The sequence below is a fragment of the Oncorhynchus gorbuscha genome, unplaced genomic scaffold (genome assembly GCF_021184085.1).
Source record: "Oncorhynchus gorbuscha isolate QuinsamMale2020 ecotype Even-year unplaced genomic scaffold, OgorEven_v1.0 Un_scaffold_1187, whole genome shotgun sequence".
In the NCBI taxonomy this organism is placed as follows: domain Eukaryota; kingdom Metazoa; phylum Chordata; class Actinopteri; order Salmoniformes; family Salmonidae; genus Oncorhynchus; species Oncorhynchus gorbuscha.
The window spans coordinates 15,417-43,051 of record NW_025746043.1 but is presented as its reverse complement, the minus strand read 5'-3'; the positions used below and the strand labels follow the sequence as shown (position 1 = coordinate 43,051).

Sequence of the window (27,635 nt, the reverse complement as noted above, 5' to 3'; positions counted from 1 at the left end):
GGACACCCCCGGACAGGGCCAAACAGGAAGGATATAACCCCACCCACTTCGCCAAAGCACAGCCCCCACACCACTAGAGGGATATCCCCGTCAGCTAAATTGAACCCCGTTGAACCCCGTCAGCTAAATTGTCATGATAATCAGTGGTTTCAAGTTTCTCTCTGTGCATTTTTGACGAGATGATCACAGCAAAAAATAATAACTTCTGCATTTCCCGCTGTGTTAAACACATTGATTCTCATTACCAATCAGCTCAGGATAACTCCTGATAGAGTTGATTCTCATTACCAATAGGTTCAGGATAACTCCTGATAGAGTTGATTCTCATTACCAATAGGTTCAGGATAAGTCCTGATAGAGTTGATTCTCATTGCCAATCAGCTCAGGATAACTCCTGATAGAGTTGATTCTCATTACCAATAGGTTCAGGATAACTCCTGATAGAGTTGATTCTCATTACCAATAGGTTCAGGATAACTCCTGATAGAGTTGATTCTCATTACCAATAGGTTCAGGATAACTCCTGATAGAGTTGATTCTCATTGCCAATCAGTTCAGGATAACTCCTGATAGAGTTGATTCTCATTACCAATAGGTTCAGGATAACTCCTGATAAGAGTTGATTCTCATTGCCAATAGGTTCAGGATAACTCCTGATAAAGTTGGGTAGCTGATGGGCCTATTCAGAGCTTAAATAGCCAAAATGATTAATCACAGGAACCAGGACTAATAAAGCCAATGCAACTGACTGTTTTACTAACGCTAGGCCTTCCACATGGATGGACATTCATAAAGTTATAGACCGACACTGTAGGATACACCCCAGTAAACACAGACCGACGTCTTTTGGATGTCATTTTTTGACTTGGACGGCAGGAGAAATGTTCAAAAGCTCAAAAACAAATTGCATTTGAGGATAGAAAGTGTTAGAAAATATATATATATAATAATGTTTGTGGGATCGGGTTGCATCATTAAGTACAGCTGTTTTTATCAACACAAGATTGTTAAATGGAAACAACCTAGCTGGCAATTGTCAGATCTGTTTTCTATGCAAATGTTTTCTAAAAGTCGACAAAAAAGTTACTGGACAAGTTTTTGGAAACAGCTAATATTTCACAAGATTGGAAAGAACTACAGCAGAGTACAGGAAAGTAAAGTTTAATTCAGTACAGTAGAGTACAACAGTACAGAGTATAGTACAGTATAAAGTATTGTACTTTACTCTAATGTACTCCATTGGGGCTGGGCGATGTGGACTAAATATCATACAGCTGTATCTTCAGTTTTTCAAACTTCTGGGCGATTCGAGATATCTACATTTAGTTTTTCTCTAAATAAGCGTTGTACAATTAAAGGTTGAATCCACTGCATTTCTAACAGTCAATAATCTAATGAATTCAGGGCTTGTGAAGTTATACTGAGGCTAAATATAAGCCTTCCACAACCATGACACCCACTAATCATTGTATTGTTTTATCAAGATGGTTTAACCTGGTTTTTGTTGTTTTTTGCAATAATCACTGATCTGGCTTTCAAGTCTATGAAAATGCCCTTTTTTTGTTACAAATGTAACTAGAACCAAGCATAATGCACATTCACTAACAATGACTTACTTCTTGTAGCAGGCATTAGGCTACAGAATATTAACACGTCTCATCAACAACCTCTCAAGCCCACATGCTAGTGACTAGCCAGCTAATCTTTATATTTCAAGTTCAGCCAACATGGATCTATCTGCTAGCTAACAAGGTTGAACAGTTGAATTGTTATGAACACACCCTTCTGTCTCCAACTGTTTGAAAAGCATGTTAGCCTGTCCACTTTGTTCAGATGTTGAAATCAAGTGGCCAACCTTATTTCTCAGAATAAGAACGAGTGGCTAATTCCTTACAGTGTATTCGGAAAGTAACTTACTGCGATCTTGTACTAAATGTTTTTTGAGTCATTTATGCATTTATGTGAATTTAGGAAATCTACGAAAGATTAAGTGCACTTATGTTGTACAATTTAAAATGTGTACTTTGTGTCTAATGTGAATGAATGTTTTGTCAGGGATTAGCTACCTGATCTACTGAAATTAGATAATTGAACAAGAAAAAAATAGAAAATATTTTTACAGAATAAAGTGGCAGAACTGTCAAGAAAATAACTTTTGTGTCCGTTTGTCTTTATTACTACAGACCGACTCAGATTAAGTCTGAGGCCAGTAACATCAACAGTGAGGACAAACCCAGCCTGCCTCTCTCCTTCCACACTGAGTCCAAACCTACAGTCACTGGGTCCTGATTGTGACAGTGGAGCCCAGTTTGCACTGCAGGATCCAGAGATGACATCAGTGAAGCTGGAAGACTGCAGTCAAACACTGGAGCTGAATGTCAACATTAAAGATGAAGATGAGGAGGAGAAGGTTGGGACATCTGTTTCTGATGGTAAGAGCAGGAGTAATAGACCGCCATACGTTTTGACCCAGTCTATTAATAGGTTTAATTCTGTAGTTTTGACAACACATATCCCTGAATGACTGGTCTGTCTGGAGTGATCAGAGAGGAGACTAAAGAGGTGAAGTAGACAAACTGCCAGTGTTTTAAAGTTCTATGAAATGAGTCTGTGTAGTTACTAACCCTTGTGATAGTGAGTGGAGGATGATATGAAATGAGTCTGTGTAGTTACTAACCCTTGTGATAGTGAGTGGAGGATGATATGAAATGAGTCTGTGTAGTTACTAACCCTTGTGATAGTGAGTGGAGGATGATATGAAATGAGTCTGTGTAGTTACTAACCCTTGTGATAGTGAGTGGAGGATGATATGAAATGAGTCTGTGTAGTTACTAACCCTTGTGATAGTGAGTGGAGGATGATATGAAATGAGTCTGTAGTTACTAACCCTTGTGATAGTGAGTGGAGGATGATATGAAATGAGTCTGTGATAACCCTGAAGGATGATATGAAATGAGTCTGAGTAGTGAGTGGAGGATGATATGAAATGAGTCTGTGTAGTTACTAACCCTTGTGATAGTGAGTGAGGATGATATGAAATGAGTCTGTGTAGTTACTAACCCTTGTGATAGTGAGTAGAGGATGATATGAAATGAGTCTGTGTAGTTACTAACCCTTGTGATAGTGAGTGGAGGATTATATGACTCATCATTTTCGCACCCCTTTTTTCGGCTGAGGTTGTTGAATAGCTTTTAAGGCTGACCCAATTTAGTCAATTGGTCGATAGGCTGTTGGTCGACCAATATGTTTTTAGTCGAGCAGTGGCATATATATATATAAATAAATTAATGTATGGCACACAAGACACCTGTCAGATTCACACCTGTCTGAGTGGACTAGTCCATTGCCTGTCTGAGATGGACTCCATTGCCTGTCTGAGTGGACTAGTCCATTGCCTCTGAGTGGACTAGTCCATTGCCTGTCTGAGTGGACTAGTCCATTGCCTGTCTGTGTGGACTAGTCCATTGCTAGTCCATTGCCTGTCTGAGTGGACTAGTCCATTGAGTGGACTAGTCCATTGCCTGTCTGAGTGGACTAGTCCATTGCCTGTCTGAGTGGACTAGTCCATTGCCTGTCTGAGTGGACTAGTCCATTGCCTGTCTGAGTGGACTAGTCCATTGCCTGTCTGAGTGGACTAGTCCATTGCCTGTCTGAGTGGACTAGTTGTCCATTGCCTGTCCATTGCCTGTCTGAGTGGACTAGTCCATTGCCTGTCTGAGTGGACTAGTCCATTGCCTGTCTGAGTGGACTGTCCATTGCCTGTCTGAGTGGACTAGTCCATTGCCTGTCTGAGTGGACTAGTCCATTGCCTGTCTGAGTGGACTAGTCCATTGCCTCTGAGTGGACTAGTCCATTGCCTGTCTGAGTGGACTAGTCCATTGCCTGTCTGAGTGGACTAGTCCATTGCCTGTCTGTCCATTGCCTGTCTGTGGACTAGTCCATTGCCTGTCTGAGAGGCCGCTGAGTGTGATGGCTCACCAGTAGTACTTTTACTGTTAATTCACATAATTTCTAATCTACAATGTTTGTTTAATTATGGTGATGAATTCAATATATTATTATTACAACACTCTTACTGTTGTCAATGTAAGAGTTTACATTTTGTTTGCAAAGGAACAACCTTGGCTACAAGGTATGCCTACTTCTCTGTGTAAATGTTGGCCTATAGGCAACCTGGCCTCTGTGTAAATGTAGGCCTATAAATGTGCCCAGGAAGGGATCTGATACTATTACTGAATGTCTTAACTCAATGGACAGGAAAAGGCACAACTCTCACTCAATCACTTTTTCAAATTTTAATTAAGCAAGTTTAAAATATTGCCGTTTGAACGGCATTGAAGACCGAAACGTCAATCTTTTAAACTTGCTTAACAAAACTACGATTTTTTTAAATGGTGAGAGAGTGTTGCACCTTTGCTGTAAAATGATGTTTACACATTTTTAGGTTGCACCTCTACTCACATTGCTTGAGCACCTTCAACTTCTTTCCAATTTTGATTGTCTTAACTCACCATCACTGTGGAGTTTCTCAAAGTCATTTTTCTTCGCCTCAAACAACAAGTAAACAAAGTCTGTTTTTACAACCAGTGAGAATGACAATAGTTCCTCAATGTAGACTATTTTACTCATATTTTCATCTCTCTTCCTTTCGATAATGACTCAGCATGAAAGGGGAAAAATGTCATGCTCTGATCCGGTTTAACATCATAAAATAGGCCTACCTGATTACTTCTCATCCCTTGCGCAAATAGCCTACAACTGTGTCTGTCTTTCCTGAGCTCACTGGCCAAGGAAACTCTTGAGGGCCCAGAATATTTTATACAATGTTGCAAGTTTGCTAGCACAGGCCAGACCAAATTATTAGTTGGATGCAATGTTTAAAGTTCCTTGCAGTCAGGCCATGCATAGCCAATGTGATTTATAGAATATTTATTTTCATAATAAATATGTTCTACATGCAGGCTGCAGTGTTATTGTTGGCTATTTGTAGGCTGTTTTTACATATTGACAATAGAAGTAACTTTTTGAATTGAATTATTTTAATTTAGATATAATTTATTAACCACGTGACATTGATTTGAGATATGAAGACATCATCATCATCATCATCATCATCATCATCATCATCATCATCAAATGTATTTATAAAGCCCTTTTTACATCAGCAGATGTCACAAAGTGCTTATACAGAAACTCTGCCGAAAACCCCAAACAGCAAGCTATGCAGAAGCACGGTGGCTAGGAAAAACTCCCTAAAAAGGCAGGAACCTTGGAAGCAACCTAGAGAAGAACCATGCTCTGAGGGGTGGCCAGTCTTCTTTTGACTGTGCCGGGTAGAGATTATAAGAGTACATGGCCAATAAGGCCAGATCTTTCTTCAAGATGTTCAAACATTCATAGTTGACCAGCAGGGTCAAATAATAGTCACATGCTGTTAATTGCAAGGGAAGGAAACTCAATTCCAAGCTTGTATAATGCATTTGAAATGGAACTGTCTTTCATGTAACACCTCTCCAGTACGTTTAGAGCTGTCCTTAGACTCTCACCATTTACATTGACTGCTACATGTTAGCTTTCTCTGGCAATCACACAGGGTCCAACGTTCGACACATGGGTGGCTAACTAGCTAGCTACATGCTACCCTGACGAGTGACCAAACTGTGTCCTAACACTATCATTATGTCTACATTTCCAGGTGTGAGCGTGACTACATGCAACACTTCCCTCTTAAAATACTCAGTTCTTCTTTCTCAGAAATGTCCTAACATAAGAGGTCTCACATTATCATGGACCTGGGGATCCAATTGTGCCCCTACCATGTCTACCTTTCCTTTTACCAATCACATTCATTGATACAAGAGGCATCGCTAGTGAGTTGGATAGTCCAAGGACAGGGGACAATGTCTGCACCTCAAGTAGTCTGCCATGCATTGTCCTCTCAGACGGCCATGGCATTATGATCACAGTATATGACGTGAGACAATGAGGTGCAGATAGGTGAGGTTACTAGACGTTATTTTAAATTAAATGAAAAGGTTCCATGAAAACCATAACTGACATGCAGATCAGTAGAAATGGCACGATAATCTGCCACTCCAAATGGAGAAATCTGTTGACTGCTGGTGTAGCCTGTTATCAGCTACTTCAGGAGGGTAACAGCAGAGTCTGAGAAGGCCAGCAGCAGTGAGGATTAGGAGGGTCGGGAACAGGTTGATCTCTGGCTCCCTCTTTAGTAATTTATGTCTTGATTTTTTTTTAAATGTATTGCCGTGCTTAAAGCATCAGACAAGCTCAGTAGCCTACATATATTTGATTTTATTCAAACAAAAAGTGTGTCTAATATTTGGAAAAATACACGTTTTAAAATGTATACAAATCGATTGGTCGAAAGAACAGATGACTGTCGACCAGGATGTTTTGTTTTTGTCGGCATGGCCCTAATAGCTTTATTCCCTGTATTGTACAGCCTATTGTTATGAAGTCATATGTATATCACACCAACTGACTGGTTCTTCTGATGTTGTTCACACAGGAGACCATGTTGAGACATTCTCTACATCCAGAGAGCAACAGCAGGAAGGTCACAGAGCTAAGAGGTCTCATCCCTGCCCACATTGTGAGGAGATTTTCCCATTTCTATCAAAACTAAAAATACACTTAAAAATACACACAGGAGATAATCTGTATTCCTGCACTGACTGTGGGAAGAGTTTAAAAACATCACAGGCTCTGACAGTTCATCAGAGAGTGCACACTGGAGAGAAACCTTACTCTTGCTCTGATTGTGGGGAGCGTTTCTCTCATCAGAGCAACTTAAAAACACACCAACGTATACACACAGGTGAGAAGCCTTACAACTGCTCTGACTGTGGAAAATGTTTCACAACATCAACTGGACTAACAGTTCATCAGAGAACACACACAGGAGAGAAGCCTTACTTCTGTTCTGACTGTGGGAGGAGTTTCATAACATCAAGGACTCTGACAGTTCATCAGAAAATGCACACTGGAGAGAAACCTTACTACTGCTCTGATTGTGGGGAGAGTTTCTCTCAACAGAGCAATTTTAAAACACACCAACGTACACACACAGGAGATAAGCCTTACTACTGCTCTGACTGTGGGAAGGGTTTCTCTCAACAGATCCACTTAATATGTCACCAGCGAATACACACAGGAGAGAAGCCTTACTCCTGCTCTGACTGTGGGAAGGGTTTCTCCCAACAGAGCAACTTAAAATGTCACCAACGCATACATAAAGGAGAGAAGCCTTACTCCTGCTCTGACTGTGGGAAGTGCTTCACAACATCAACTGAGCTAAAAGTTCATCAAAGAGGACACACAGGAGAGAAGCCTTACTCCTGCTCTGACTGTGGGAAGAGTTTCTCCCAACAGGGCAGCTTAAAAATACACCAACGTATACATAAAGGAGAGAAGCCTTACTCCTGCTCTGACTGTGGGAAGTGCTTCACAACATCAACTGAGCTAAAAATTCATCAAAGAAGACACACAGGAGAGAAGCCTTACTCCTGCTCTGACTGTGGGAAGAGTTTCTCCCAATTGGCTACCTTAAAAACACATCAACGTATACATAAAGGCAAGAAGCCTCATCAGTTGTCTCAGTCCAGTTAAGATTAGTCACTCCATCGCTTCATTCTCATCTCATAAAGGAATTGTTAACAGTGAATTTGATAACATTAAGAAGAACACTCAATTGTAATCCTATTGTTTCTCATTGACAACTGTGCAGAGGGGGTGGTGCTGGAGATGAATATTGAATATGAAGTTTAAACATTTTCCTTTTAAGGCAAAAACAAAAGGAGGGTGGTTGGTTGGTCGGGTGTATAGATGGGTCTGCATATAACATGAACGTATTGCAACCCAAAGGTTTCATGTTCGAATCTCATCATAGACAACTTTTGCATTTTAGCTAATAAGCAACTTTGCAACTACACTACATGGCCAGGAGTATGTGGACACCTGCTCGTCGAACATCTCATTACAAAATCATGGGCATTAATATGGACTTGGTCCTCCGCCCTCTGCTGCTATAACAGCTTCCACTCTTCTGGGAAGACTTTCCAGTAGATGCTGGAACATTGCTGTGGGGACTTTCTTTCATTCGGCTCGAAGTCAGCGTTCCAATTCATCCCAAAGGTGTTCGATGGGGTTGAGGTCAGGGCTCTGTGCAGGCCAGTCAAGTTCTTCCACACCGATCTCAATAAACCATTTTTGTATGGACCTTGCTTTGTGCAGAGGGAAACTGTCATGCGGAAACAGGAAAGGGCCTTCCCAAACTGTTACCACAAAGTTGGAAGCACAGAATCATCTAGAATGTCATTGTATGCTGTAGCATTAAGATTTCCCTTCACTGGAACTAAGGGGACTAATCCGAACCATGAAAAACAGCCCTTGACCATTATATCTCCACCACACTTTACAGTTGGCACTATGCATTGCGGCAGGTATCGTTCGCCTAGCATCCACCAAACCCAGATTTGTCCATCAGACTTCCAGATGAGGTGTGATTCATCACTCCAGAAAGTCCAATAGCGTTACACCACTCCAGCTGACGCTTGGCATTGCACATCTTGGTGATTTTAGTCTTGTGTGTGGCTGCTCGGCCATAGAAACCCATTTTTTTTGTGAAGCTCCTAACGAACAGTTCTTGTGTTGACGTTGCTTACAGAGGCAGTTTGGAACTTGGTAGTGAGTGTTGCAACTGAGGACAAATTATTTTTACGCGCTTCAGCACTTGGCGGTCCCGTTCTGTAAGCTTGTGTGGCCTACCACTGACCGGGGCAGCTCTAGCAGTGCAGAAATTTGACAAACTGACTTGTTGGAAAGGTGGCATCCTATGACAATGCCACTTTGAAAGTTGCTGAGCTCTTCAGGCCATTCTACTGCCAAAATGTGTCTATGGAGATTGCATGGCTGTGTGCTCAATTGTATACACCGGTCAGTAAAGTGTGTGGCTGAAATGGCCGAAACCACTCATTTGACGGGGTGTCCACATACTTTTGTATATATATAGATATCTCAGCAAAAAAAAGAAACGTACTCTCACTGTCAAGTGCGTTTATTTTCAGCAAACTTAACGTGTGTAAATATTTGTATGAACATAAGATTCAACAACTGAGGCATAAACAGAACACGTTCCTCAGACATGACTAACAGAAATGGAATAATGTGTCCCTGAACAAAGGAGGGGGGGGGGGGGGTCAAAATCAAAAGTAACAGTCAGTATCTGGTGTGGCCACCAGCTGCTTTAAGTACTGCAGTGCATCTCCTCCTCATGGACTGCACCAGATTTACCAGTTCTTGCTGTGAGATGTTACCCTACTCTTCCACCCATGCATCTGCAAGTTCCCGGACAATTCTGGGGGGAATGGCCCTAGCCCTCACCCTCCGATCCAACAGGTCCCAGGCGTGCTCAATGGGATTGAGATCCGGGCTCTTCGTTGGCCATTCCTGTCTTGCAGGAAATCATGCACAGAACGAGCAGTATGTCTGGTGGCATTGTCATGCTGGAGGGTCATGTCAGGATGAGCCTGCAGGAAGGGTACCTCATGAGGGAGGATGATGTCTTCCCTGTAAAGCACAGCGTTGAGATCGCCTGCAATGACAACAAGCTCAGTCTGATGATGCTGTGACACACCGCCCCAGACCAATGACGGACACTCAACCAAATCGATCCCACTCGAGAGTACAGGCCTCGGTGTAACGCTCATTCCTTCAACAATAAATGCGATTCCAACCATCACCCCTGGTGAGACAAAACCGTGACTCGTCAGTGAAGAGCACTTTTTGCCAGTCCTGTCTGCAAAGGTTGGTTTGTGCCCATAGGCGACGTTGTTGCCGGTCTGGTGAGGACCTGCCTTACAACAGGCCTACAAGCCCTCAGTCCAGCCTCTCTCAGCCTATTGGGGACAGTCTGAGCACTGATGGAGGGATTGTGCGTTCCTGGTGTAACTCGGGCAGCTGTTGTTGCCATCCTGTACTGCAGGTGTGATGTTCTGATTCCCGATCCTGTGCAGGTGTTGTTACACGTGGTCTGCCACTGTGAGGATGATCAGCTGTCCGTCCTGTCTCCCTGTAGCGCTGTCTTAGGCGTCTCACAGTACGGACATTGTAATTTATTGCCCTGGCCACATCTGCAGTCCAATGAAGATCTGTTAAGTTATTTGGATTTTTACTACTTATATTTGAAAGACTGGGTCCTGAAAAAGGGATGTTTCTTTTTTTGCTGAGTTTATATAGTGTACTCAGCATGTAAAGTTAGCATGCAACTATTTAGCATGTTAATTAATGTTAACATCAAATTGGAATAAGTAAAATATCATACGTATTGCATATTTGTAACATATTGTAATTCGTAAAATACTTAAACATCCTACAAATCGTATTATATTGTACGACTCATATTACATTCATAGGCCAGTGTCATACTAAAGTGAGCGGTATGGATTTTTGTAAGATATAATACGTTTTGATCTGACACCAAGTTGTCCCTCAGGGCTTTGACCGTTGCTGCATCTGTGGATCGCTCTGGATGGGCGTCTGTCAGATGACTAATGTGATGTAGATGTCAAGCGGCTTCACTGCAAATAGATCGTATGTTTTAAATATTCAACAATGATAATAAAATAAAAAGCTATTCCTCTGCAGGTAGAGATGGTGTGATGATCAGTTCTCTGTGGGAATGAGTTAGTAGATACATGTATCAGATAGAGATGGTGTGATGATCAGTTCTCTGTGGGAATGAGTTAGTAGACAACAGGTATCAGATAGAGATGATGTGATGATCAGTTCTCTGTGGGAATGAGTTAGTAGACAACAGGTATCAGATAGAGATGGTGTGATGATCAGTTCTCTGTGGGAATGAGTTAGTAGATACATGTATCAGATAGAGATGATGTGATGAAGTTCTCTGTGGGAATGAGTTAGTAGACAACAGGTATCAGATAGAGATGATGTGATGATCATTTTTCTGTGGGAATGAGTTAGTAGACAACAGGTATCAGATAGAGATGATGTGATGATCAGTTCTCTGTGGGAATGAGTTAGTAGACAACAGGTATCAGATAGAGATGATGTGATGATCAGTTCTCTGTGGGAATGAGTTAGTAGACAACATGTATCAGGTAGAGATGGTGTGATGATCAGTTTTCTGTGGGAATGAGTTAGTAGACAACAGGTATCAGATAGAGATGGTGTGATGATCAGTTCTCTGTGGGAATGAGTTAGTAGACAACAGGTATCAGATAGAGATGATGTGATGATCAGTTCTCTGTGGGAATGAGTTAGTAGACAACAGGTATCAGATAGAGATGATGTGATGATCAGTTTTCTGTGGGAATGAGTTAGTAGACAACAGGTATCAGATAGAGATGATGTGATGATCAGTTCTCTGTGGGAATGAGTTAGTAGACAACAGGTATCAGATAGAGATGGTGTGATGATCAGTTCTCTGTGGGAATGAGTTAGTAGATACATGTATCAGATAGAGATGGTGTGATCAGTTTTCAACATTAGTTTGGGTGGGTTCTTTTTTTACTACATAATGACTTGTGTTTAATGATACACAGGCTGTGAAATGACTCCGTGTTTATTATTGTCTTATAAAACTAGATTGATTACTTTAGTAGTCATTGATACATTTATTTGGGTAATTGATCTGACTATGACAAATAAACATTCTACATGAATTTGTGCTGGTTTAACCTTTTGTATTTTCTATATAGTTAAACCCAAAAAACGTTTTTGTTCAATTCATGGCATTCAAAATATATATCTAGTCAAAACATGTCACTACACCTTTACACATCACCATTGGGACAAGCCAATTTGCTACAATGCATAAAAAATTAATGTTTTGCAGTGTAAAGGACTTAAACATGTTTATTATTAAGTTAAATAAAACTAAAACAAATTGTCATTTTTCAAGTGTTTTATGTGGTACCAAAGTCCAGGGACAGCATTACCACCACAAATCAACAACGAACCACTTAATATTAGGGAATGGAACCAGAGAGGAAGATTGTGTTTCCTTTCTCACACCACTACAGTATTCATTTCAGAAGACCTTTTCCACGACCCCTTGTTAGAGCTCAATATATACCCAAGACTATAATGAGGGTCAGACTGTTGTAATGCCCAGTTGATTATGTAAATAGTATTGTAGAACTCTGGTATTGATGACCCATTTCAGGGTGAGTCATTGATATGAATGTTCAGAGTCAAAGAGCTGTGAACTCTCCTGTGATGGCCCACATCTACCACAACCTTTCCTATTGTGTTAGCCAGCACCACAGCATTTTAGGAAGCTATTGTTCAAATTGTGTTCATATGTACATTACAATGAGAGGGGGTGTGGCATGCACAGTGGAGGAAGTTGATCCCAGACTTCTATTTAGGACTGGGATACTATACAGAGTTGACAAATTACACACTCCAAACCTACAGTCACTGGGTCCTGATTGTGACAGTGGAGCCCAGTTTGCACTGCAGGGTCCAGAGATGGCATCAGTGAAGCTGGAAGACTGCAGTCAAACACTGGAGCTGAATGTCAACATTAAAGATGAAGAAGAGGAGGAGAAGATTGGGAAATCTGTTAATCATGGTAAGAGCAGGTTATATCTAACTATAAATTAGACCTCCATAAATTATCACCCAGTCTTTTGTTAGGTTGAATTCTGTAATTCTGACATCCAATTCTCTTCAACGCTTTTGAATGAGGAAAATGTGGAATTGACTAATTGAAATGGAATTGACCCTGACAGTTGATAACCCTTTGCGATAATGAGTGGGGGATGATATAGCTAACACTTTTCAAAGACAAATTGGTATTGAAGTTTCTGAACCTGAGAGATTAAGATCAGTAAAACACATTTACCTGTATTTTGCACCTTTTTAAAAAACTAAAGTACTTCAATATATACTTAAAATATGTTTGTTACTGGTACCTGCTACATTCAGACACTTGTGGGCGTCCTAGAGAAAAATGTGTTTGTTCATGAGTCTCAGCTTGTAGGCCGAATTTTTCGGGCGATACAGACAGAAGTTGGTGTCTCCTGGTGACAAACAACACCGCAGCTCTGCCACGGAGAGACATCAGCGGATGCGGTGGACTGAGACGCAGCCCATGCAAAAATACATCTAATGCTTAAACAGAAGGTTTTTGATGGGGATTTCCTTATTATTATGCTCACCAAGTGTTGGCTAGCTAACTGCAGAGGCATAACAGTAGCTAGCTAACGTTAGCAAACGTACTTAACTACATTTAGCTAGGTAGCAAACGTTAGCTGGCGATAATATTAGGCCTAACAACTAGGCCAGCTAGCTAACGAGTTATAGCACATTGTACAGAGTAAACTTTCCATGTAGTATATTGAGTTTGTTTTTGTATTAGCTAGCTAGTTTTCTAACATTGATTAGCTACTGTAGCTAGCTAAATTACCTAACCTACAGCTGACAAATAGCTATGATATGGTCGCTACTCGCTAGCTAGCTGGGCTCACCTTTGTGTGAAGTTAGCCACAATAAGGATTATAAATAACAGTGGAATTTACGGTTCGCCTTCACAATAAAAGTCCCCAATTGGAAACAACAGTATTGCGTTAGTAATACATATATTTCGTGTTAGTATACACTTTTGTAGCTAGCTGGATAACCCAATAACTAGTTGTCAAGGCCTAGGTAGCTATAGCCCTAAACTATGGAAAGCATGATGATAACTATTGTACGATAATGTTGTGTCTAAATTGTCATACATTATTCTCTACCACAGATTTCCACAAGATCTCAGACTCCAGGATGGGAAAGACTTACCAGAAAGAAACATATGACAACAGAGACATAGTTATTGATTTCCATTGTTGTTTGTGATGTTAAAAAGGAGGACAAGAAGACTATCCCGTTTTTCTAAATTAGCTACAGTGCATTCGGAAAGTATTCAGACCCTTGACTTTTTCCACATTTTGTTACATTACAGCCTTATTCTAAAATTGATTAAATTAAAATGTCCTCTGCAATCGACACACACCCCATAATGCCAAAGTGAAAACAGGTTTTTATATATATTTTTTCAAAATATATCTTTAAAAAACAACTTTATGAACATAAGTATTCAGACACTTTGCTATGAGACTCGAAATTGAGCTCTGGTGCATCCTGTTTCCATTGATCATCCTTGAGATGTTTCTACAACTTGATTGGAGTCCAGCTGTGGTAAATTCAATTGATTGGACATGCTTTGGAAAGGCACAGACCTGTCTATGTAAGGTCCCACAGCTGACAGTGCATGTTGGAGCTAAAACCAAGCCATGATGTCGAAGGAATTGTCCGTAGAGCTCCGAGACTGAATTGTATAGAGGCACAGATCTGGGGAAGGGTACCAAAAAATATCTGCAGCATTGAAGGTCCCCAAGAACACAGTGGCCTCCATCATTCTTAAATGGAAGAAGTTTGGAACCACCAAGATGCTTGCTTGAGCTGGCAGCCCGGGCAAACTGAGGAAGCAGGGGAGAAGGGCCTTGGTCAGGTAGGTGAGCAGAACCTGATAGTCACTCTGACAGAGCTCTAGAGTTCCTCTGTGGAGATGGGAGAATTCTAGGAAGTTTTTCCTCGCCACTGGGCGTCTGCATTGCTTTGCTCTGTGGAGTTTTAGTCTTTGTAAAAAAAGCCTTACTCCTGCTCTGACTGTTGGAAGAGTTTCTCTCAACATGGCCACTTAAAAAGACACCAACATATACATACATGTGAGAATCCTCATCAGTTCTCTGACTAGCTAAGATTAAAATCATTCCTTCACTTAATTCTCCAGAAATCATAGTATACTCTATTGTATTCCTGTTGTTTCTCACTGTGAGAAAAGGGAGCGTTATAGAATTTTAGCCTCTACTTTACTGATCAGTATTCACCTTGTCAGTTCTGGTGCGTTTTGATAGCTTCTACTGTAAAGATATTGATATGACCTTGGATTTGCCCTGAGGGTTGAATATCCTCTGTGAGGCTGGTTGACTGGGTGGTGCTGCTTCCCTCTGCAGTTTTCTGTGGGAATGAGCTGGTAGACACAACATGTATCAGATAGAGATGGTGTGATCAGTTTTCACCATTCGGTTGGGTGGATTATTTTTGTTTATGAAATAGTATTTTAAAACTAGACTATTTATTAATTTTACATATGTTTGGATAACTTAATTGAAGCCTGCTTAATGTATCTTCCAATGAAAAGTAAAGATTGTACATTAATTTGTACTGGCCAAACCCTTCTCTTTTTTTGTAACGAATTACCAAAAAAACATACTTTAAGTGACATATATAGTGCTTTTCTGAAGCTTAGCAAGACAGGAAGTTTAAATGAGCATCACAAAGCTAAATCTGACATTCTCTTTATTGATCTACTGAATCATCATAGTTTTGGGGTGTTAACTTTACACTAAATATAATGCTTTGTTTAATTCATGAAATTCCAACAAATATATCTGTATTTATCTACACAATACGTGTCATGACACCTCTACACACTGGGTCAAGACAATTTACTAGTCACCAATATTCTCTAAATCAAATTGGTGATGACTGTTTAACAGTCTTATGGCCTGGAGATAGAAGTGGCTTCATTCTCTCAGTCCCAGCTTTGATGCACCTGTACTGTCTCCAACTGCTAGGGGCGGCAGGTAGCCGAGTGGTCAGAGTGAGCTGACAAGTTAACTATCTGTTGTTAACCCACTGTTCCCCGGGCGCCGAAGACGTGGATGTCGATTATGGCAGCCCCTCACACCTCTCTGATTCAGAGGGATTTGGTTAAATGCTGATGACACATTTCCGTTGAAGCCATTCAGTTGTACAACTGACTAGATATCCCCCTTTCCAAGATGGTAACAGGGTGAACAGGCCTGTCTCTGGTGGCTGAGGTTTTTGATGATCTTCCTAGCCTTCCACAGAGATCATCTACAATGCATATGTAATGAGTTGAAAAACTTAGACACTACAACAGACACCCCCTTAGTTAAAACAAACAAGGCTTATTTGTCTAGCTAATCAATCTCCCTTTTATATTCTACATGGTTTAGTAGTAGTTAGTCCATCAGTCCAATAATGTCGCTGTGGTAGTGGGGGGAACAGGAAGTTCCGGGTTGGTGCCCACCATTCTACAGAATAAAGAAAACGCCAGAACTGTGCTGACCGTTTCTCTTTATTATTACAGGTATGTAATAGAACGTTTAAACGGACTAACATCGAAATAACGTTTGGATAAGGTTTTGTGTCAAACCGAGTGAGTGAAGAACGTGAGAAAAAAACATTTACGAGCACACGGCGTGGTGTCCACCACACGTTTTCAATTGTAAGGCTTTCATTGTTCGTATACAGCTCAGTGGGTTTCGCCTGGGGATGTTCAGTACAAAAACGCTGTGGAAGTTGCAGATAGAAATGCCTTGAATAGAACTGACATGATTCCTTAGAATCAGATGCATGTTTGTTCTACATAATACATCTATATCTGATCGTGGCCAACGTCTCCGTCCTCCCCGCTTGTCCCTACCTATGTGAAGATTGCTACAATAACGATTAGCCACAATAGTGGAATTTGCGGTTCAACCTCACAGTAAAAGTACCTACGGTAATTGAAAGTGATGAACGAATAGAAAATAGTGGAATCATTCCATATTTGGGTTAGATAATGATAACATGATTGGAATGTTACTTAATTTAAAATGAATTACAATAATTGATTAAATTGGGGGAAAAAAGAGAAAAGAACGTTTGAAATCCCACTGTGTATATGTTGGACTGCATCATTTGCATTGGGGTCATTTTTATATGTACTTATGAAACTGGTTGGATTGTGCACCCAGGAAACAGGTGATACCCACAGAATACAATTACCAAGAGTTAACACATATTAATGTCTTAGCTCTTATTGCAGGACTTTGACTCAAAAATCACCTTCCCAGTCAGTCTATTACAGGGGTTCTCCAGTACTATTTGAGAAGGTCCAGTCACACACATTTCCAAAAGTTCAGATGGATATTGTAATTTATTGGTGTAACAAACCCCCAACTTGCAACCCCAAAATCTTCACAACCCTGTTGTTGGCAGGTTTAAATGTAATATCACACAATACATTTTACATTTACATTTAAGTCATTTATCAGACGCTCTTATCCAGAGCGACTTACAAATTGTTTCGTTTTGCTGAGTTTACATATAATTGGTTTGAAGTCAAACAGGGCGAAGGCTATGAGGGTTTAAGTGAGACTGCTTATAACAGCGCCAGAAATAGGCCAATTGGTGCCATTCTTTTGGACAACCCAGGCCATCGAGTTTCTGTTTGCCAAATTAGAAGAAAAAAAGTTCCTAATCTATGCTCAAGTTATTTGACCAAAAATATTCAGGGAATAGGTTCTGAATCACTAATTATAACCAACAATAAAAGGTGTCAACAATCAATCAAGACAATAGTGGATGAGTTACTGTGTCGAGTGTGGTGAGGCATACATTTTGAGACGTGGGGCAACATTTTTTGTTGTTGCAGTTTTAAAGCTAATTTCCTGCAATTTTACACATTTCCATGTCTTCTGTGTTTATATGATACCAGGGGTCGAAACCCAACCCCAAAAAAGTATTATTATGTATATATTTGGGTTCCGTGGTCCGTATTGACCCGTTCTGGATGTGGACCGAGGTCCGTATTGACCCGCTCTGGATCTGGACCGAGGTCCGTATTGACCCGCTCTGGATCTGGACCGTGGTCCGTATTGACCCAGTCTGGATCCGGACCGAGGTCCGTATTGACCCAGTCTGGATCCGGACCGAGGTCCGTATTGACCCAGTCTGGATCCGGACCGAGGTCCGTATTGACCCAGTCTGGATCCGGACCGAGGTCCGTATTGACCCAGTCTGGATCCGGGCCGTGGTCCGTATTGACCCAGTCTGGATCCGGGCCGTGGTCCGTATTGACCCAGTCTGGATCCGGGCCGTGGTCCGTATTGACCCAGTCTGGATCCGGGCCGTGGTCCGTATTGACCCAGTCTGGATCCGGGCCGTGGTCCGTATTGACCCACTCTGGATCCGGGCCGAGGTCCGTATTGACCCACTCTGGATCCGGACTGAGGTCGACCAGTTGAGTATGGAGGGTCTTTTGTTTGTGTTGGACATTCATATTGCACTCTACAGTCTTACCTATGGATTGTTCAGCCTACTCAGTGACACCCACAGAACACAACTATGTAGAGTTTACACAAATATTAGCATCTCAGCTCTATTGCAAATCAAATCAAATTTATTTATATAGCCCTTCGTACATCAGCTGATATCTCAAAGTTCTGTACAGAAACCCAGCCTAAAACCCCAAACAGCAAGCAATGCAGGTGTAGAAGCACGGTGGCTGGGAAAAACTCCCTAGAAAGGCCAAAACCTAGGAAGAAACCTAGAGAGGAACCAGGCTATGTGGGGTGGCCAGTCCTCTTCTGGCTGTGCCGGGTGGAGATTATAACAGAACATGGCCAAGATGTTCAAATGTTCATAAATGACCAGCATGGTCGAATAATAGTAAGGCAGAACAGTTGAAACTGGAGCAGGACTCTGAAACCTCTGCTGTCCTGGAGTTGAACCCCGTCAGCTAAATTGTCATGATAATCAGTGGTTTCAAGTTTCTCTGTACATTTTTGAGGAGATGATAACAACAATAAATTAATACTTCTGCATTTCCCTCTGTGTTAAACACATAGATTCTCATTGCCAATAGACTCAGGATAACTCCTGATAAAGTTGGGTAGCTGATGGGCCTATTCAGCGCTTAAATAGACAACATGATTAGTCACAGGAACCAGGACTAATAAAGCCAATGCAACTGGCTGTTTTACAAACGCTAGGCCTTCCACATGGATGGACATTCATAAAGTTATAGGCCGACACTGTAGGATACACCCCAGTAAACACAGACCGACGTCTTTTGAATGTCTTTGTTTGACTTGGCCCAAACATTAGACCGGACCAGATCTGAACCAATCACATCATTAGGCAGGATTTCATTGACCCGGGTGCGTTCGACAAAAGTAATGTGACAAAAAATCTTTGCGGCGGCAGATATGAGAAATGTTATAAAGCTCAACAACATTTTTAATCGTTTGATGATGGATTTTTCTTTTGTCAAAGTTTCTTTATTCCCGACAAGTGAGGATAGAAGCTGTGTTAAAAAACAACAACGTATGATTGCGGAATCATTTTGACGGTACGAGGTGCGTCATTACTAACAGCTGTTTTTATCGATACAAGATAATTAAATGAAAGCACTAGCGGGCCATTGTCTGATCTATTTTCTATACGAACTTTCTCTAAATGTCGACAAAAAAAATAATTGGACAAGTTATTGGAGACAGCTACTGTTTCACAAGATTGGAACGCATAGTACAGCAGAGTACAGGAACGTAAAGTTTAGTAGAGTACAACAATACAGAGTATAGTACAGTATAACGTGTATCTTGAGTTTTTAAATGTTTAAATTTATTTATTGGCAATTCACAACATATTAATACATATTTTTTTTCTTCTCTAAATGATCCTTGTACAATTAAAGGTTGAATACACTGCATTTCTAACAGTCAATAATCTAATGAAGTCTAACACCCATTAATCATTGTATTATTTTATCAAAATAGTTTAACCTGCTATTTTTTGTTGTTGCAATAATCACTTCTCTCAAGCCCAGGTGCTGGTGATTAACCTGCTAATCTTTATGTTTCAAGTTTATGTAACAGTGTAACTTTAGACCGTCCCCTCGCCCATACTCGGGGGGGGGAACTACGACTTCAAGGTCTCAGAGCAAGTGACGTCAACGATTAAAACGCTAACTAGCCGTTTCACATCCGTTACATTTAGTCAAATTGGATCTATTTGCTAACAAGGTTGAACAGTTTAATTGTTATGAATTGTTATGAACACACCCTTATTTCTGTCTCCAACTGTTTGAAAAGCATTTTAGCCTGTTCGCTTTGTTCAGATGTTAAATCAAGTGGCCAAAACCTTATTTCTCAGAATGAGAACAAGTTGCTTACAGTGCATTCTGAAGGTTTTCAGACCCCTTTTCCACATTTTGTATTTACCCTTATACTAAAATTGATTAAATGAAATGTTTTTTCCTCATCAATCTACACACATAATGACAAAGCAAAAACAGATTTTTAGAATTTTTTGCAAATTTACAAAAAAAATTCAAAACCGCAATGCTTTATTTCCATATTTATTCAGACCCTTTGCTATGAGACTCAGAATTGAGCTCAGGTGCATCCTGTTTCCATTGATCATCCTTGATGTTTCTACAACTTGATTGTTGTCCACCTGTAGTAAATTCAATTGATCGGACATGATTTGGAAAGGCACACACCTGGCAATATAAGGTCCCACATTTGACAGTGCATGTCAGAGCAAAAACCAAGTCATGAGGTCAAAGGAATTGTCCGTAGAGCTCTGAGACAGGATTGACTCTTCCTAGAGCTGGCCGCCCTGCCAAACTGGGCAATAGGGGGAGTAGGTCCTTGGTCAGGAGGTGACCAAGAACCCAATGGTCACTCTGACAGAACTCCAGACTTCCTCTGTGGAAATGGGAGAACTTTCCAGAAGGACAACCATCTATGCAGCACTCCACCAGTCAGTCCTTTATTGTAGAGTGGCCAGATGGAAGCAACTCCTTAGTAAAGGCACATGACAGCCCGGTTGGAGTTTGCCAAAAGGCACCTAAAGGACTCTGACCATGACGAACAAGATTCTCTGGTCTGATGAAACCAAGATTAATCTCTTTGGGCTGAATGCCAAGTGTCACATCTGGAGGAAACGTGGCACCATCCCTACAGTGAGTCATGGTGGTGGCAGCGTCATGTTGTGTGGATGTTTTTCAGCGGCAGGGACTGAGAGACAAGTCAGGATCGAGGGAAAGATGAATGGAGCAGGGAGATCCTTGATGAAAACCTGCTAAGGACCTCAGACTGGGGTGAAGGTTCACCTTCCAACAGGACAACGACCCTAAGTACACAGCCAAGACAATGCAGGAGTGGCTTTGGGACAAGTCTCTGAATGTCCTTGAGTGACCCAGCCAGAGCCCGGACTTGATCCAGATTGAACATCTCTGGAGAGACCTGAAAATGACTGTGCAGCGACGCTCCCCATCCATCCTGACAGAGCTTGATAGGATCTGCAGAGAAGAATGAAAGAAACTCTCCAAATACAGATTATAATGTCAAACCCAAAAAGACTTAAGGCTGCCAAAGGTGCTTCAACAAAGTACTGAGTAAATGGGTCTGAATACTTATATAAATATGATATTTCTGTTTTACATTTTTAATACATTTGCAAAATATTCTTAAAACCTGTTTTCGCTTTGTCATTATGGGGTGTATTGTCTGTAGATTGATGAGGGGAAAAAACTATTTAATACATTTTAGAATAAGGCTGTAACGTAACAAAATGTGTAAAATGTCGAGTTCTGAATATTATCTGAATGCACTGTTTAGGAAATCTAGTTTAGAAGACGCTAAGTTCATTTACGTAGTGAACCCTTTATAGTGTGAACTTTGTGTCTAATGTAAGGATGAATTGAATGTTTTGTTGTCAGCTCTTAGCTACCTGATCAAATAGTTATAGTTTGAGAATAAAGATTGTGTCAGAACTTTCAAGACTCATACTTTGTACTTTTCTCTTTATTACTACAGGCCGACTCAGATTAAGTCTGAGGCCAGTAACATCAACATTGAGGACAAACCAGCCTGCCTCTCTCCTTCCACACTGAGTCCAAACCTACAGTCACTGGGTCCTGATTGTGACAGTGGAGCCCAGTTTGCACTGCAGGATCCAGAGATGGCATCAGTGAAGCTGGAAGACTGCAGTCAAACACTGGAGCTGAATGTCAACATTAAAGATGAAGAAGAGGAGGAGAAGATTGGGAAATCTGTTTATCACGGTAAGAACAGGTTCTAACTATATCTTCAGAAGTTAGACCTCCATAAGTTATGACCCAGTCTATTGATAGGTTGAATTCTGTAATTCTGACAACATGTCCCTGAACAACTGGGTTATCTGAAGTGATCAGAGAGGAGACTAAAGAAGTGAAGTAGACAAACTGTCAGCGTTTTAAAGTTCTACGAAATGAGTCTGTGTAGTTACTAACCCTTGTAATAGTGAGTGGAGGATTATATGACTCATAATATTCACTCCTTTCTGCCCTCAACTGTGGAACAGCTTTTAGGGCCATAGACCCCATTTAGTCGACTGGTCAATTGTTGGTCAATAGGCTGTTAGTTGACCAATATTTTTTTTAGTCAAGCAAATATACAGTACCAGCCAAAAGTTTGGACACACCCATTCTTTATTTTTTACTATTTTCTACATTGTAGAATAATACTGATGACATCAAAACTACGAAATAACACATAGAATCATGTAGTAACCAAAAAAGTGTTATTTTAGATTGTTCAAAGTAGCCACCCTTTGCCTTGATGACAGCTTTGCACACTCTTGGCATTCACTCAACCAACTTCATGAGGAATGCTTTTCCAACAGTCTTGAAGGGGTTCCCACATATGCTGAGCACTTGTTAGCTGCTTTTCCTTCACTCTGCGGTCCAACTCATTCTAAACCATCTCAATTGGGTAGTGGGGTCATCTGATGCAGCACTCCATCACTTTCCTTCTTGGTCAAATAGCCCTTACACAGCCTGGAGGTGTGTTGGGTCATTGTCCTGTTGAAAAACAAATAATAGCCCCACTAAGCGCAAACCAGTTGGGGTGGCGTATTGCTGCAGAATGCTGTGGTAGTCATGATGGTTAAGTGTGCCTTGAATTCTAAATAAATCACTGACAGTGTCACCAGCAGAGCACCCCCACACCATCAGTCCTGCTCCTCCATGCTTCACGGTGGGAAGGAGGACCTAGTCTGCTCCTCCATGCTTCACGGTGGGAAGGAGGACCTAGTCTGCTCCTCACAAAGATACGGTGGTTGAAATAAAAAATCTCAGTTGATGTTGGGATGTCTGTTACTTGAACTCTGTGAAGCAGTTATTTGGGCTGCAATTTTTGAGGCTGGTAAACTCTAATGAACTTATCCTCTGCAGCAGAGTCTGGGTCTTCCTTTCCTGTGGCGGTCCTCATGAAAGCCAGTTTCATCATAGCACTTGATGTTTTTTGCGAATGCACTTGAAGAATCTTTCAAAGTTCTTGACATCTTCCGGATTGACTGACCGTGTATTAAGGTAATGATGGACTGTCGGTTCTCTTTGCTTATTTGAGCAGTTATTGTCATAATATGGATTTGGTCTTTTACCAAATAGGGCTCTTTTGTATACTTCTGTATACTAGGCTCAAACGCATTAAGAAGATAAGAAATTCCACAAATGAACTTTTAACAAGGCACACCTGTTAATTGAAATGCATTCCAGGTGACTACCTCATGAAGCGGGTTGAGAGAATGCCAAGAGTGTGCAGCGCTGTCATCAAGGCAAAGGGTGTCAACTTTGAAGAATCTCAAATATAAAATTATCTTTGATTTGTTTAACACTTTTTTGGTTACTACATGATTCCATATGTGTTATTTCATAGTTTTGATGTCTTCACTATTATTCTACAATGTAGAAAATAGTAAAAGTAAAGAAAAACCCTTGAATGAGTAGGTGTGTCCAAACTGTTGGCTGGTACTGAATATATAAAAAATGCACACAAGCCATCTGTCTGATTCACGCCTGTCTGGGTGGACTAGTCCATTTGCCTGTCTGGGTGGACTAGTCCATTTGCCTGTCTGGGTGGACTAGTCCATTTGCCTGTCTGGGTGGACTAGTCCATTTGCCTGTCTGGGTGGACTAGTCCATTTGCCTGTCTGGGTGGACTAGTCCATTTGCCTGTCTGGGTGGACTAGTCCATTTGCCTGTCTGGGTGGACTAGTCCATTTGCCTGCCTGGGTGGACTAGTCCATTTGCCTGCCTGGGTGGACTAGTCCATTTGCCTGTCTGGGTGGACTAGTCCATTTGCCTGTCTGGGTGGACTAGTCCATTTGCCTGTCTGGGTGGACTAGTCCATTTGCCTGTCTGGGTGGACTAGTCCATTTGCCTGTCTGGGTGGACTAGTCCATTTGCCTGTCTGGGTGGACTAGTCCATTTGCCTGTCTGGGTGGACTAGTCCATTTGCCTGTCTGGGTGGACTAGTCCATTTGCCTGTCTGGGTGGACTTTAGTCCACTGCCTGTCTGGGTGGACTAGTCCATTTGTCTGGGTGGACTAGTCCATTGCGGAGGGGATGGCACACCACTATCACCAGTAATACATTCAATATATTTTATTACAATGTTTTTGGTTACCATTGTCATTGTACCATTGTCATTGTAGGAGTGTACACATTGTTTGCAGAGCGTACAACCTAGGCTACACTTGTGAGAAAGGTTTTGGTGTATTTCCTTCCATTTGCGAGTTTACAATTTATTTTTTGTCTTTTGTTAAGAGTGCTCCTGTCAATGTTGAGTAAGGACACACACCTGATTATGCCTATTAGGCTGATTGCTGTTTGACATAGAAGTAGGCCTTTTTCTGTTTGAGAAACTACACATGGAAGTTAAGACAATCTACCTGGCCTGAGTTACAAATGTAGGCATATTTAGGCTGGCCTGATTTGCATTATATAGTCTGATTATAGGTCTACCTGAATACACATTGAAGTCAGGCCTATAGGCTAGCCTGCCTGATTAGACATAGAAGTAGAGATATAGGCTAGCTGGCCTGATTACACATAGAAGTAGGCCTATAGGCTACCTGGCCTGATTACACATAGAAGTAGGCCTATAGTCTACCTGGCCTGATTACACATTGAAGTATGCCTAGAGGCTAGCTGGCCTGATTACACATTGAAGTAGGCCTATAGGATAGCTGGCCTCTAGTGCAAATGTAGGCCTATAAATGTGCACATTTGGGGATCTGAAACTATTTCTGATTGTCTTCACTCACCGTCACTGTGGAGTTTCTCAAATAAAAAATGTCTTCACCTGAAACAGCAAGTAAACAAAGTATGTTTCTATATCCATTGAGAATGACAATAGTTCCTCAATGTAGCCTATTTAAAAGTATTTCCATCTCTCTCCCTTTTGATAACCACTCAGCATGACAGGGGAAAAAATGTAATGCTCTGATCCAGTGGAAATGTCATAAAATAGGCCTACCAGATTACTTCTTATCCCTTGCGCAAAATAGCCTACAGCTCTGTCTGTCTGGAGCTCACTGGCATGAGAAACTCTGTAAGGGCCCAAAATATTTTATACAAGGTTGCAAGTTTGCTAGCACAGGCCAGACCAAATTAATAGTTGATATTATGTTTCAAGTTTCTTGCAGACAGGCCATGTGCAGCCAATTTGATTTATAGGATATCTATTTTCATCAGGGTATTTTCTACCTGCAGGTTGCAATGTTTTTATTTGTTGGCTTTATGTAGGCTATTTTTACATATTGGCAATGGAAGTTACTTTTAGATTCATTTTAATTTAGATATAATTTTGATTAATCACATGACATTGATTTGAGATGTAAAGACTTTATTATAAATGAAATGAAAATCATAACGCAGCAGCGGGAGGAGGAGAGTCCAGAACAGATGTATTTTATTTTGGTTACACTATATTGATCTCTGGCTCCCTCTTGAGTATTTTGTGTGTCTTCATTTTTTAAGTTGCATTTTTAAGTTGCTTAAAGCATCAGACAAGCTCTGTAGCCTCCATATAGGTGATTTTTTTCCAGCACATATATATGGAAAAAATACACGTTTTTAAAATTAAAACATTTGGTTGAAAGAAAACAAGACTCTCGGTCGAACGGGAATAATTTTTTTGTCGGGACAGCCCTAATAGCTTTATTCCCTGTATTGTACAGCCTACTGTTATGAAGTCATATGTATATCACACCAACTGACTGGTTCTTCTGATGTTGTTCACACAGGAGACCATGTTGAGACATTCTCTACATCCAGAGAGCAACAGCAGGAAGATCACAGAGCTAAGAGGTCTCACCACTGCCCACATTGTGAGGAGATTTTCCCAATTCTATCAAAACTAGAAATACACCTAAAAATACACACAGGAGATAATCTGTATTCCTGCACTGACTGTGGGAAGAGTTTCACAACATCACAGGCTCTGACAGTTCATCTGCGAGTCCACACTGGAGAAAAACCTTACTCCTGCTCTGACTGTGGGGAGAGTTTCTCTCAACAGAGCAGCTTAAAAACACACCAACGTATACACACAGGAGAGAAGCCTTACTCATGCTCTGACTGTGGGAAGAGTTTCTCGGTATCAAGCAACTTAAAAACACACCTAAAAATACACACCGGGGAGAAGCCTTACTTCTGCTCTGACTGTGGGGCGAGTTTCTCTCAACAGAGCCACTTACAAACCCACCAACATATACACACAGGAGAGAAGCATTACTTCTGCTCTGACTGCGGAAAATTCTTCACAACATCAGCTGAGTTAAGAGTTCATCAGAGAACACACACAGGAGAGAAGCCTTACTGCTGCTCTGACTGTGGGAAAAGTTTCTCTCAACAGGTCCACTTAAAATGTCACCAGCGAATACACACAGGAGAGAAGCCTTACTCCTGCTCTGACTGTGGAAAGAGTTTCACCCGATTGGATATATTAAAATGTCACCAGCGAATACATACAGGAGATAAGCCTTACTCCTGCTCTGACTGTGGGAAGAGTTTCTCCCAACAGGGCAACTTAAAAATACACCAACGTATACATAAAGGAGAGAAGCCTTATTCCTGTTCTGACTGTGGAAAATGCTTCACAACATCAACTGAGCTAAAATCTCATCAGAGAACACACACAGGAGAGAAGCCTTACTACTGCTCTGACTGTGGGAAGAGTTTTTCCCGATTGGCTACCTTAAAAACACATCAATGTATACATAAAGGAGAGAAGCCTCATCACTTCTCTCAGACCAACTAAGATTAAAGTCACTCTATCAATTAATCCTCATCCCATAAAATAATTGGCGATGTTGAATTGGATCAAATGAAGAAAGCTTAGAACATGTTTCTCACTGTGAGAGAACTGTGCAGAGGAAAGGGGCGAAAGCATGAGAAGCTTTTAAAATTATCTGATAGCATGCAACACCCCAAAAGACCTGCTCAAATGGGGACGTAAACAAAATAATTAGCATAGTCGATAGCATGCAACACCCCAAAAGACCTGCACACAAAACACAGAAATAAAATATAAAACATTCATTACCTTTGACGATCTTCTTTGTTGGCACTCCTAGATGTCCCATAAACATCACTATTGGGTCTTTTTTTCGATTAAATCGGTCCATATATAGCCTAGATATCGATCTATGAAGACTATGTGATCAAGGAAAAAACAGCGTTTTATAACGCAACGTCATTTTTAAAAATTAAAAAAGTCTACGATAAACTTTCACAAAATACTTCGAAATACTTTTGTAATGCAACTTTAGGTATTAGTAAACTTTAATAATCTATCAAAATGATCACTGGGCGATGTATATTCTATAGCTCCACGTCTTCAAATCATGTTCAGAAATTTCTACTCCAAAACATCCTGTCGGAGACCAGAGGAAATGGGCTGTCTCTTGTTCGTTTG

The 27,635-nt window shown here is 41.0% G+C and overlaps 1 protein-coding gene across 8 annotated transcripts in view; it reads left to right on the top strand.

The window, feature by feature from the left end:
- Window positions 1-26,984, top strand: part of LOC124021730 (zinc finger protein OZF-like) — a 58,622-nt gene extending 31,638 nt beyond the window's left edge. For 3 of the 8 annotated variants that reach the window (XM_046336856.1, XM_046336855.1, XM_046336858.1), the window contains 2 exons: window positions 2,184-2,432; window positions 6,533-8,056. In XM_046336856.1, the coding sequence (XP_046192812.1) occupies window positions 2,184-2,432; window positions 6,533-7,632 (1,349 nt within the window). In that variant the 3' untranslated portion in view covers window positions 7,633-8,056. Of the gene's footprint in view, window positions 1-2,183; window positions 2,433-6,532; window positions 8,057-10,516; window positions 10,767-11,017; window positions 12,623-14,377; window positions 14,543-16,146; window positions 16,211-21,710; window positions 21,959-25,962 lie in introns of those variants that run through there. The other 5 variants (XR_006836298.1, XM_046336859.1, XM_046336861.1 and 2 more) reach the window with 5 other exon arrangements.
- Window positions 26,985-27,635: the final 651 nt, after the last annotated feature.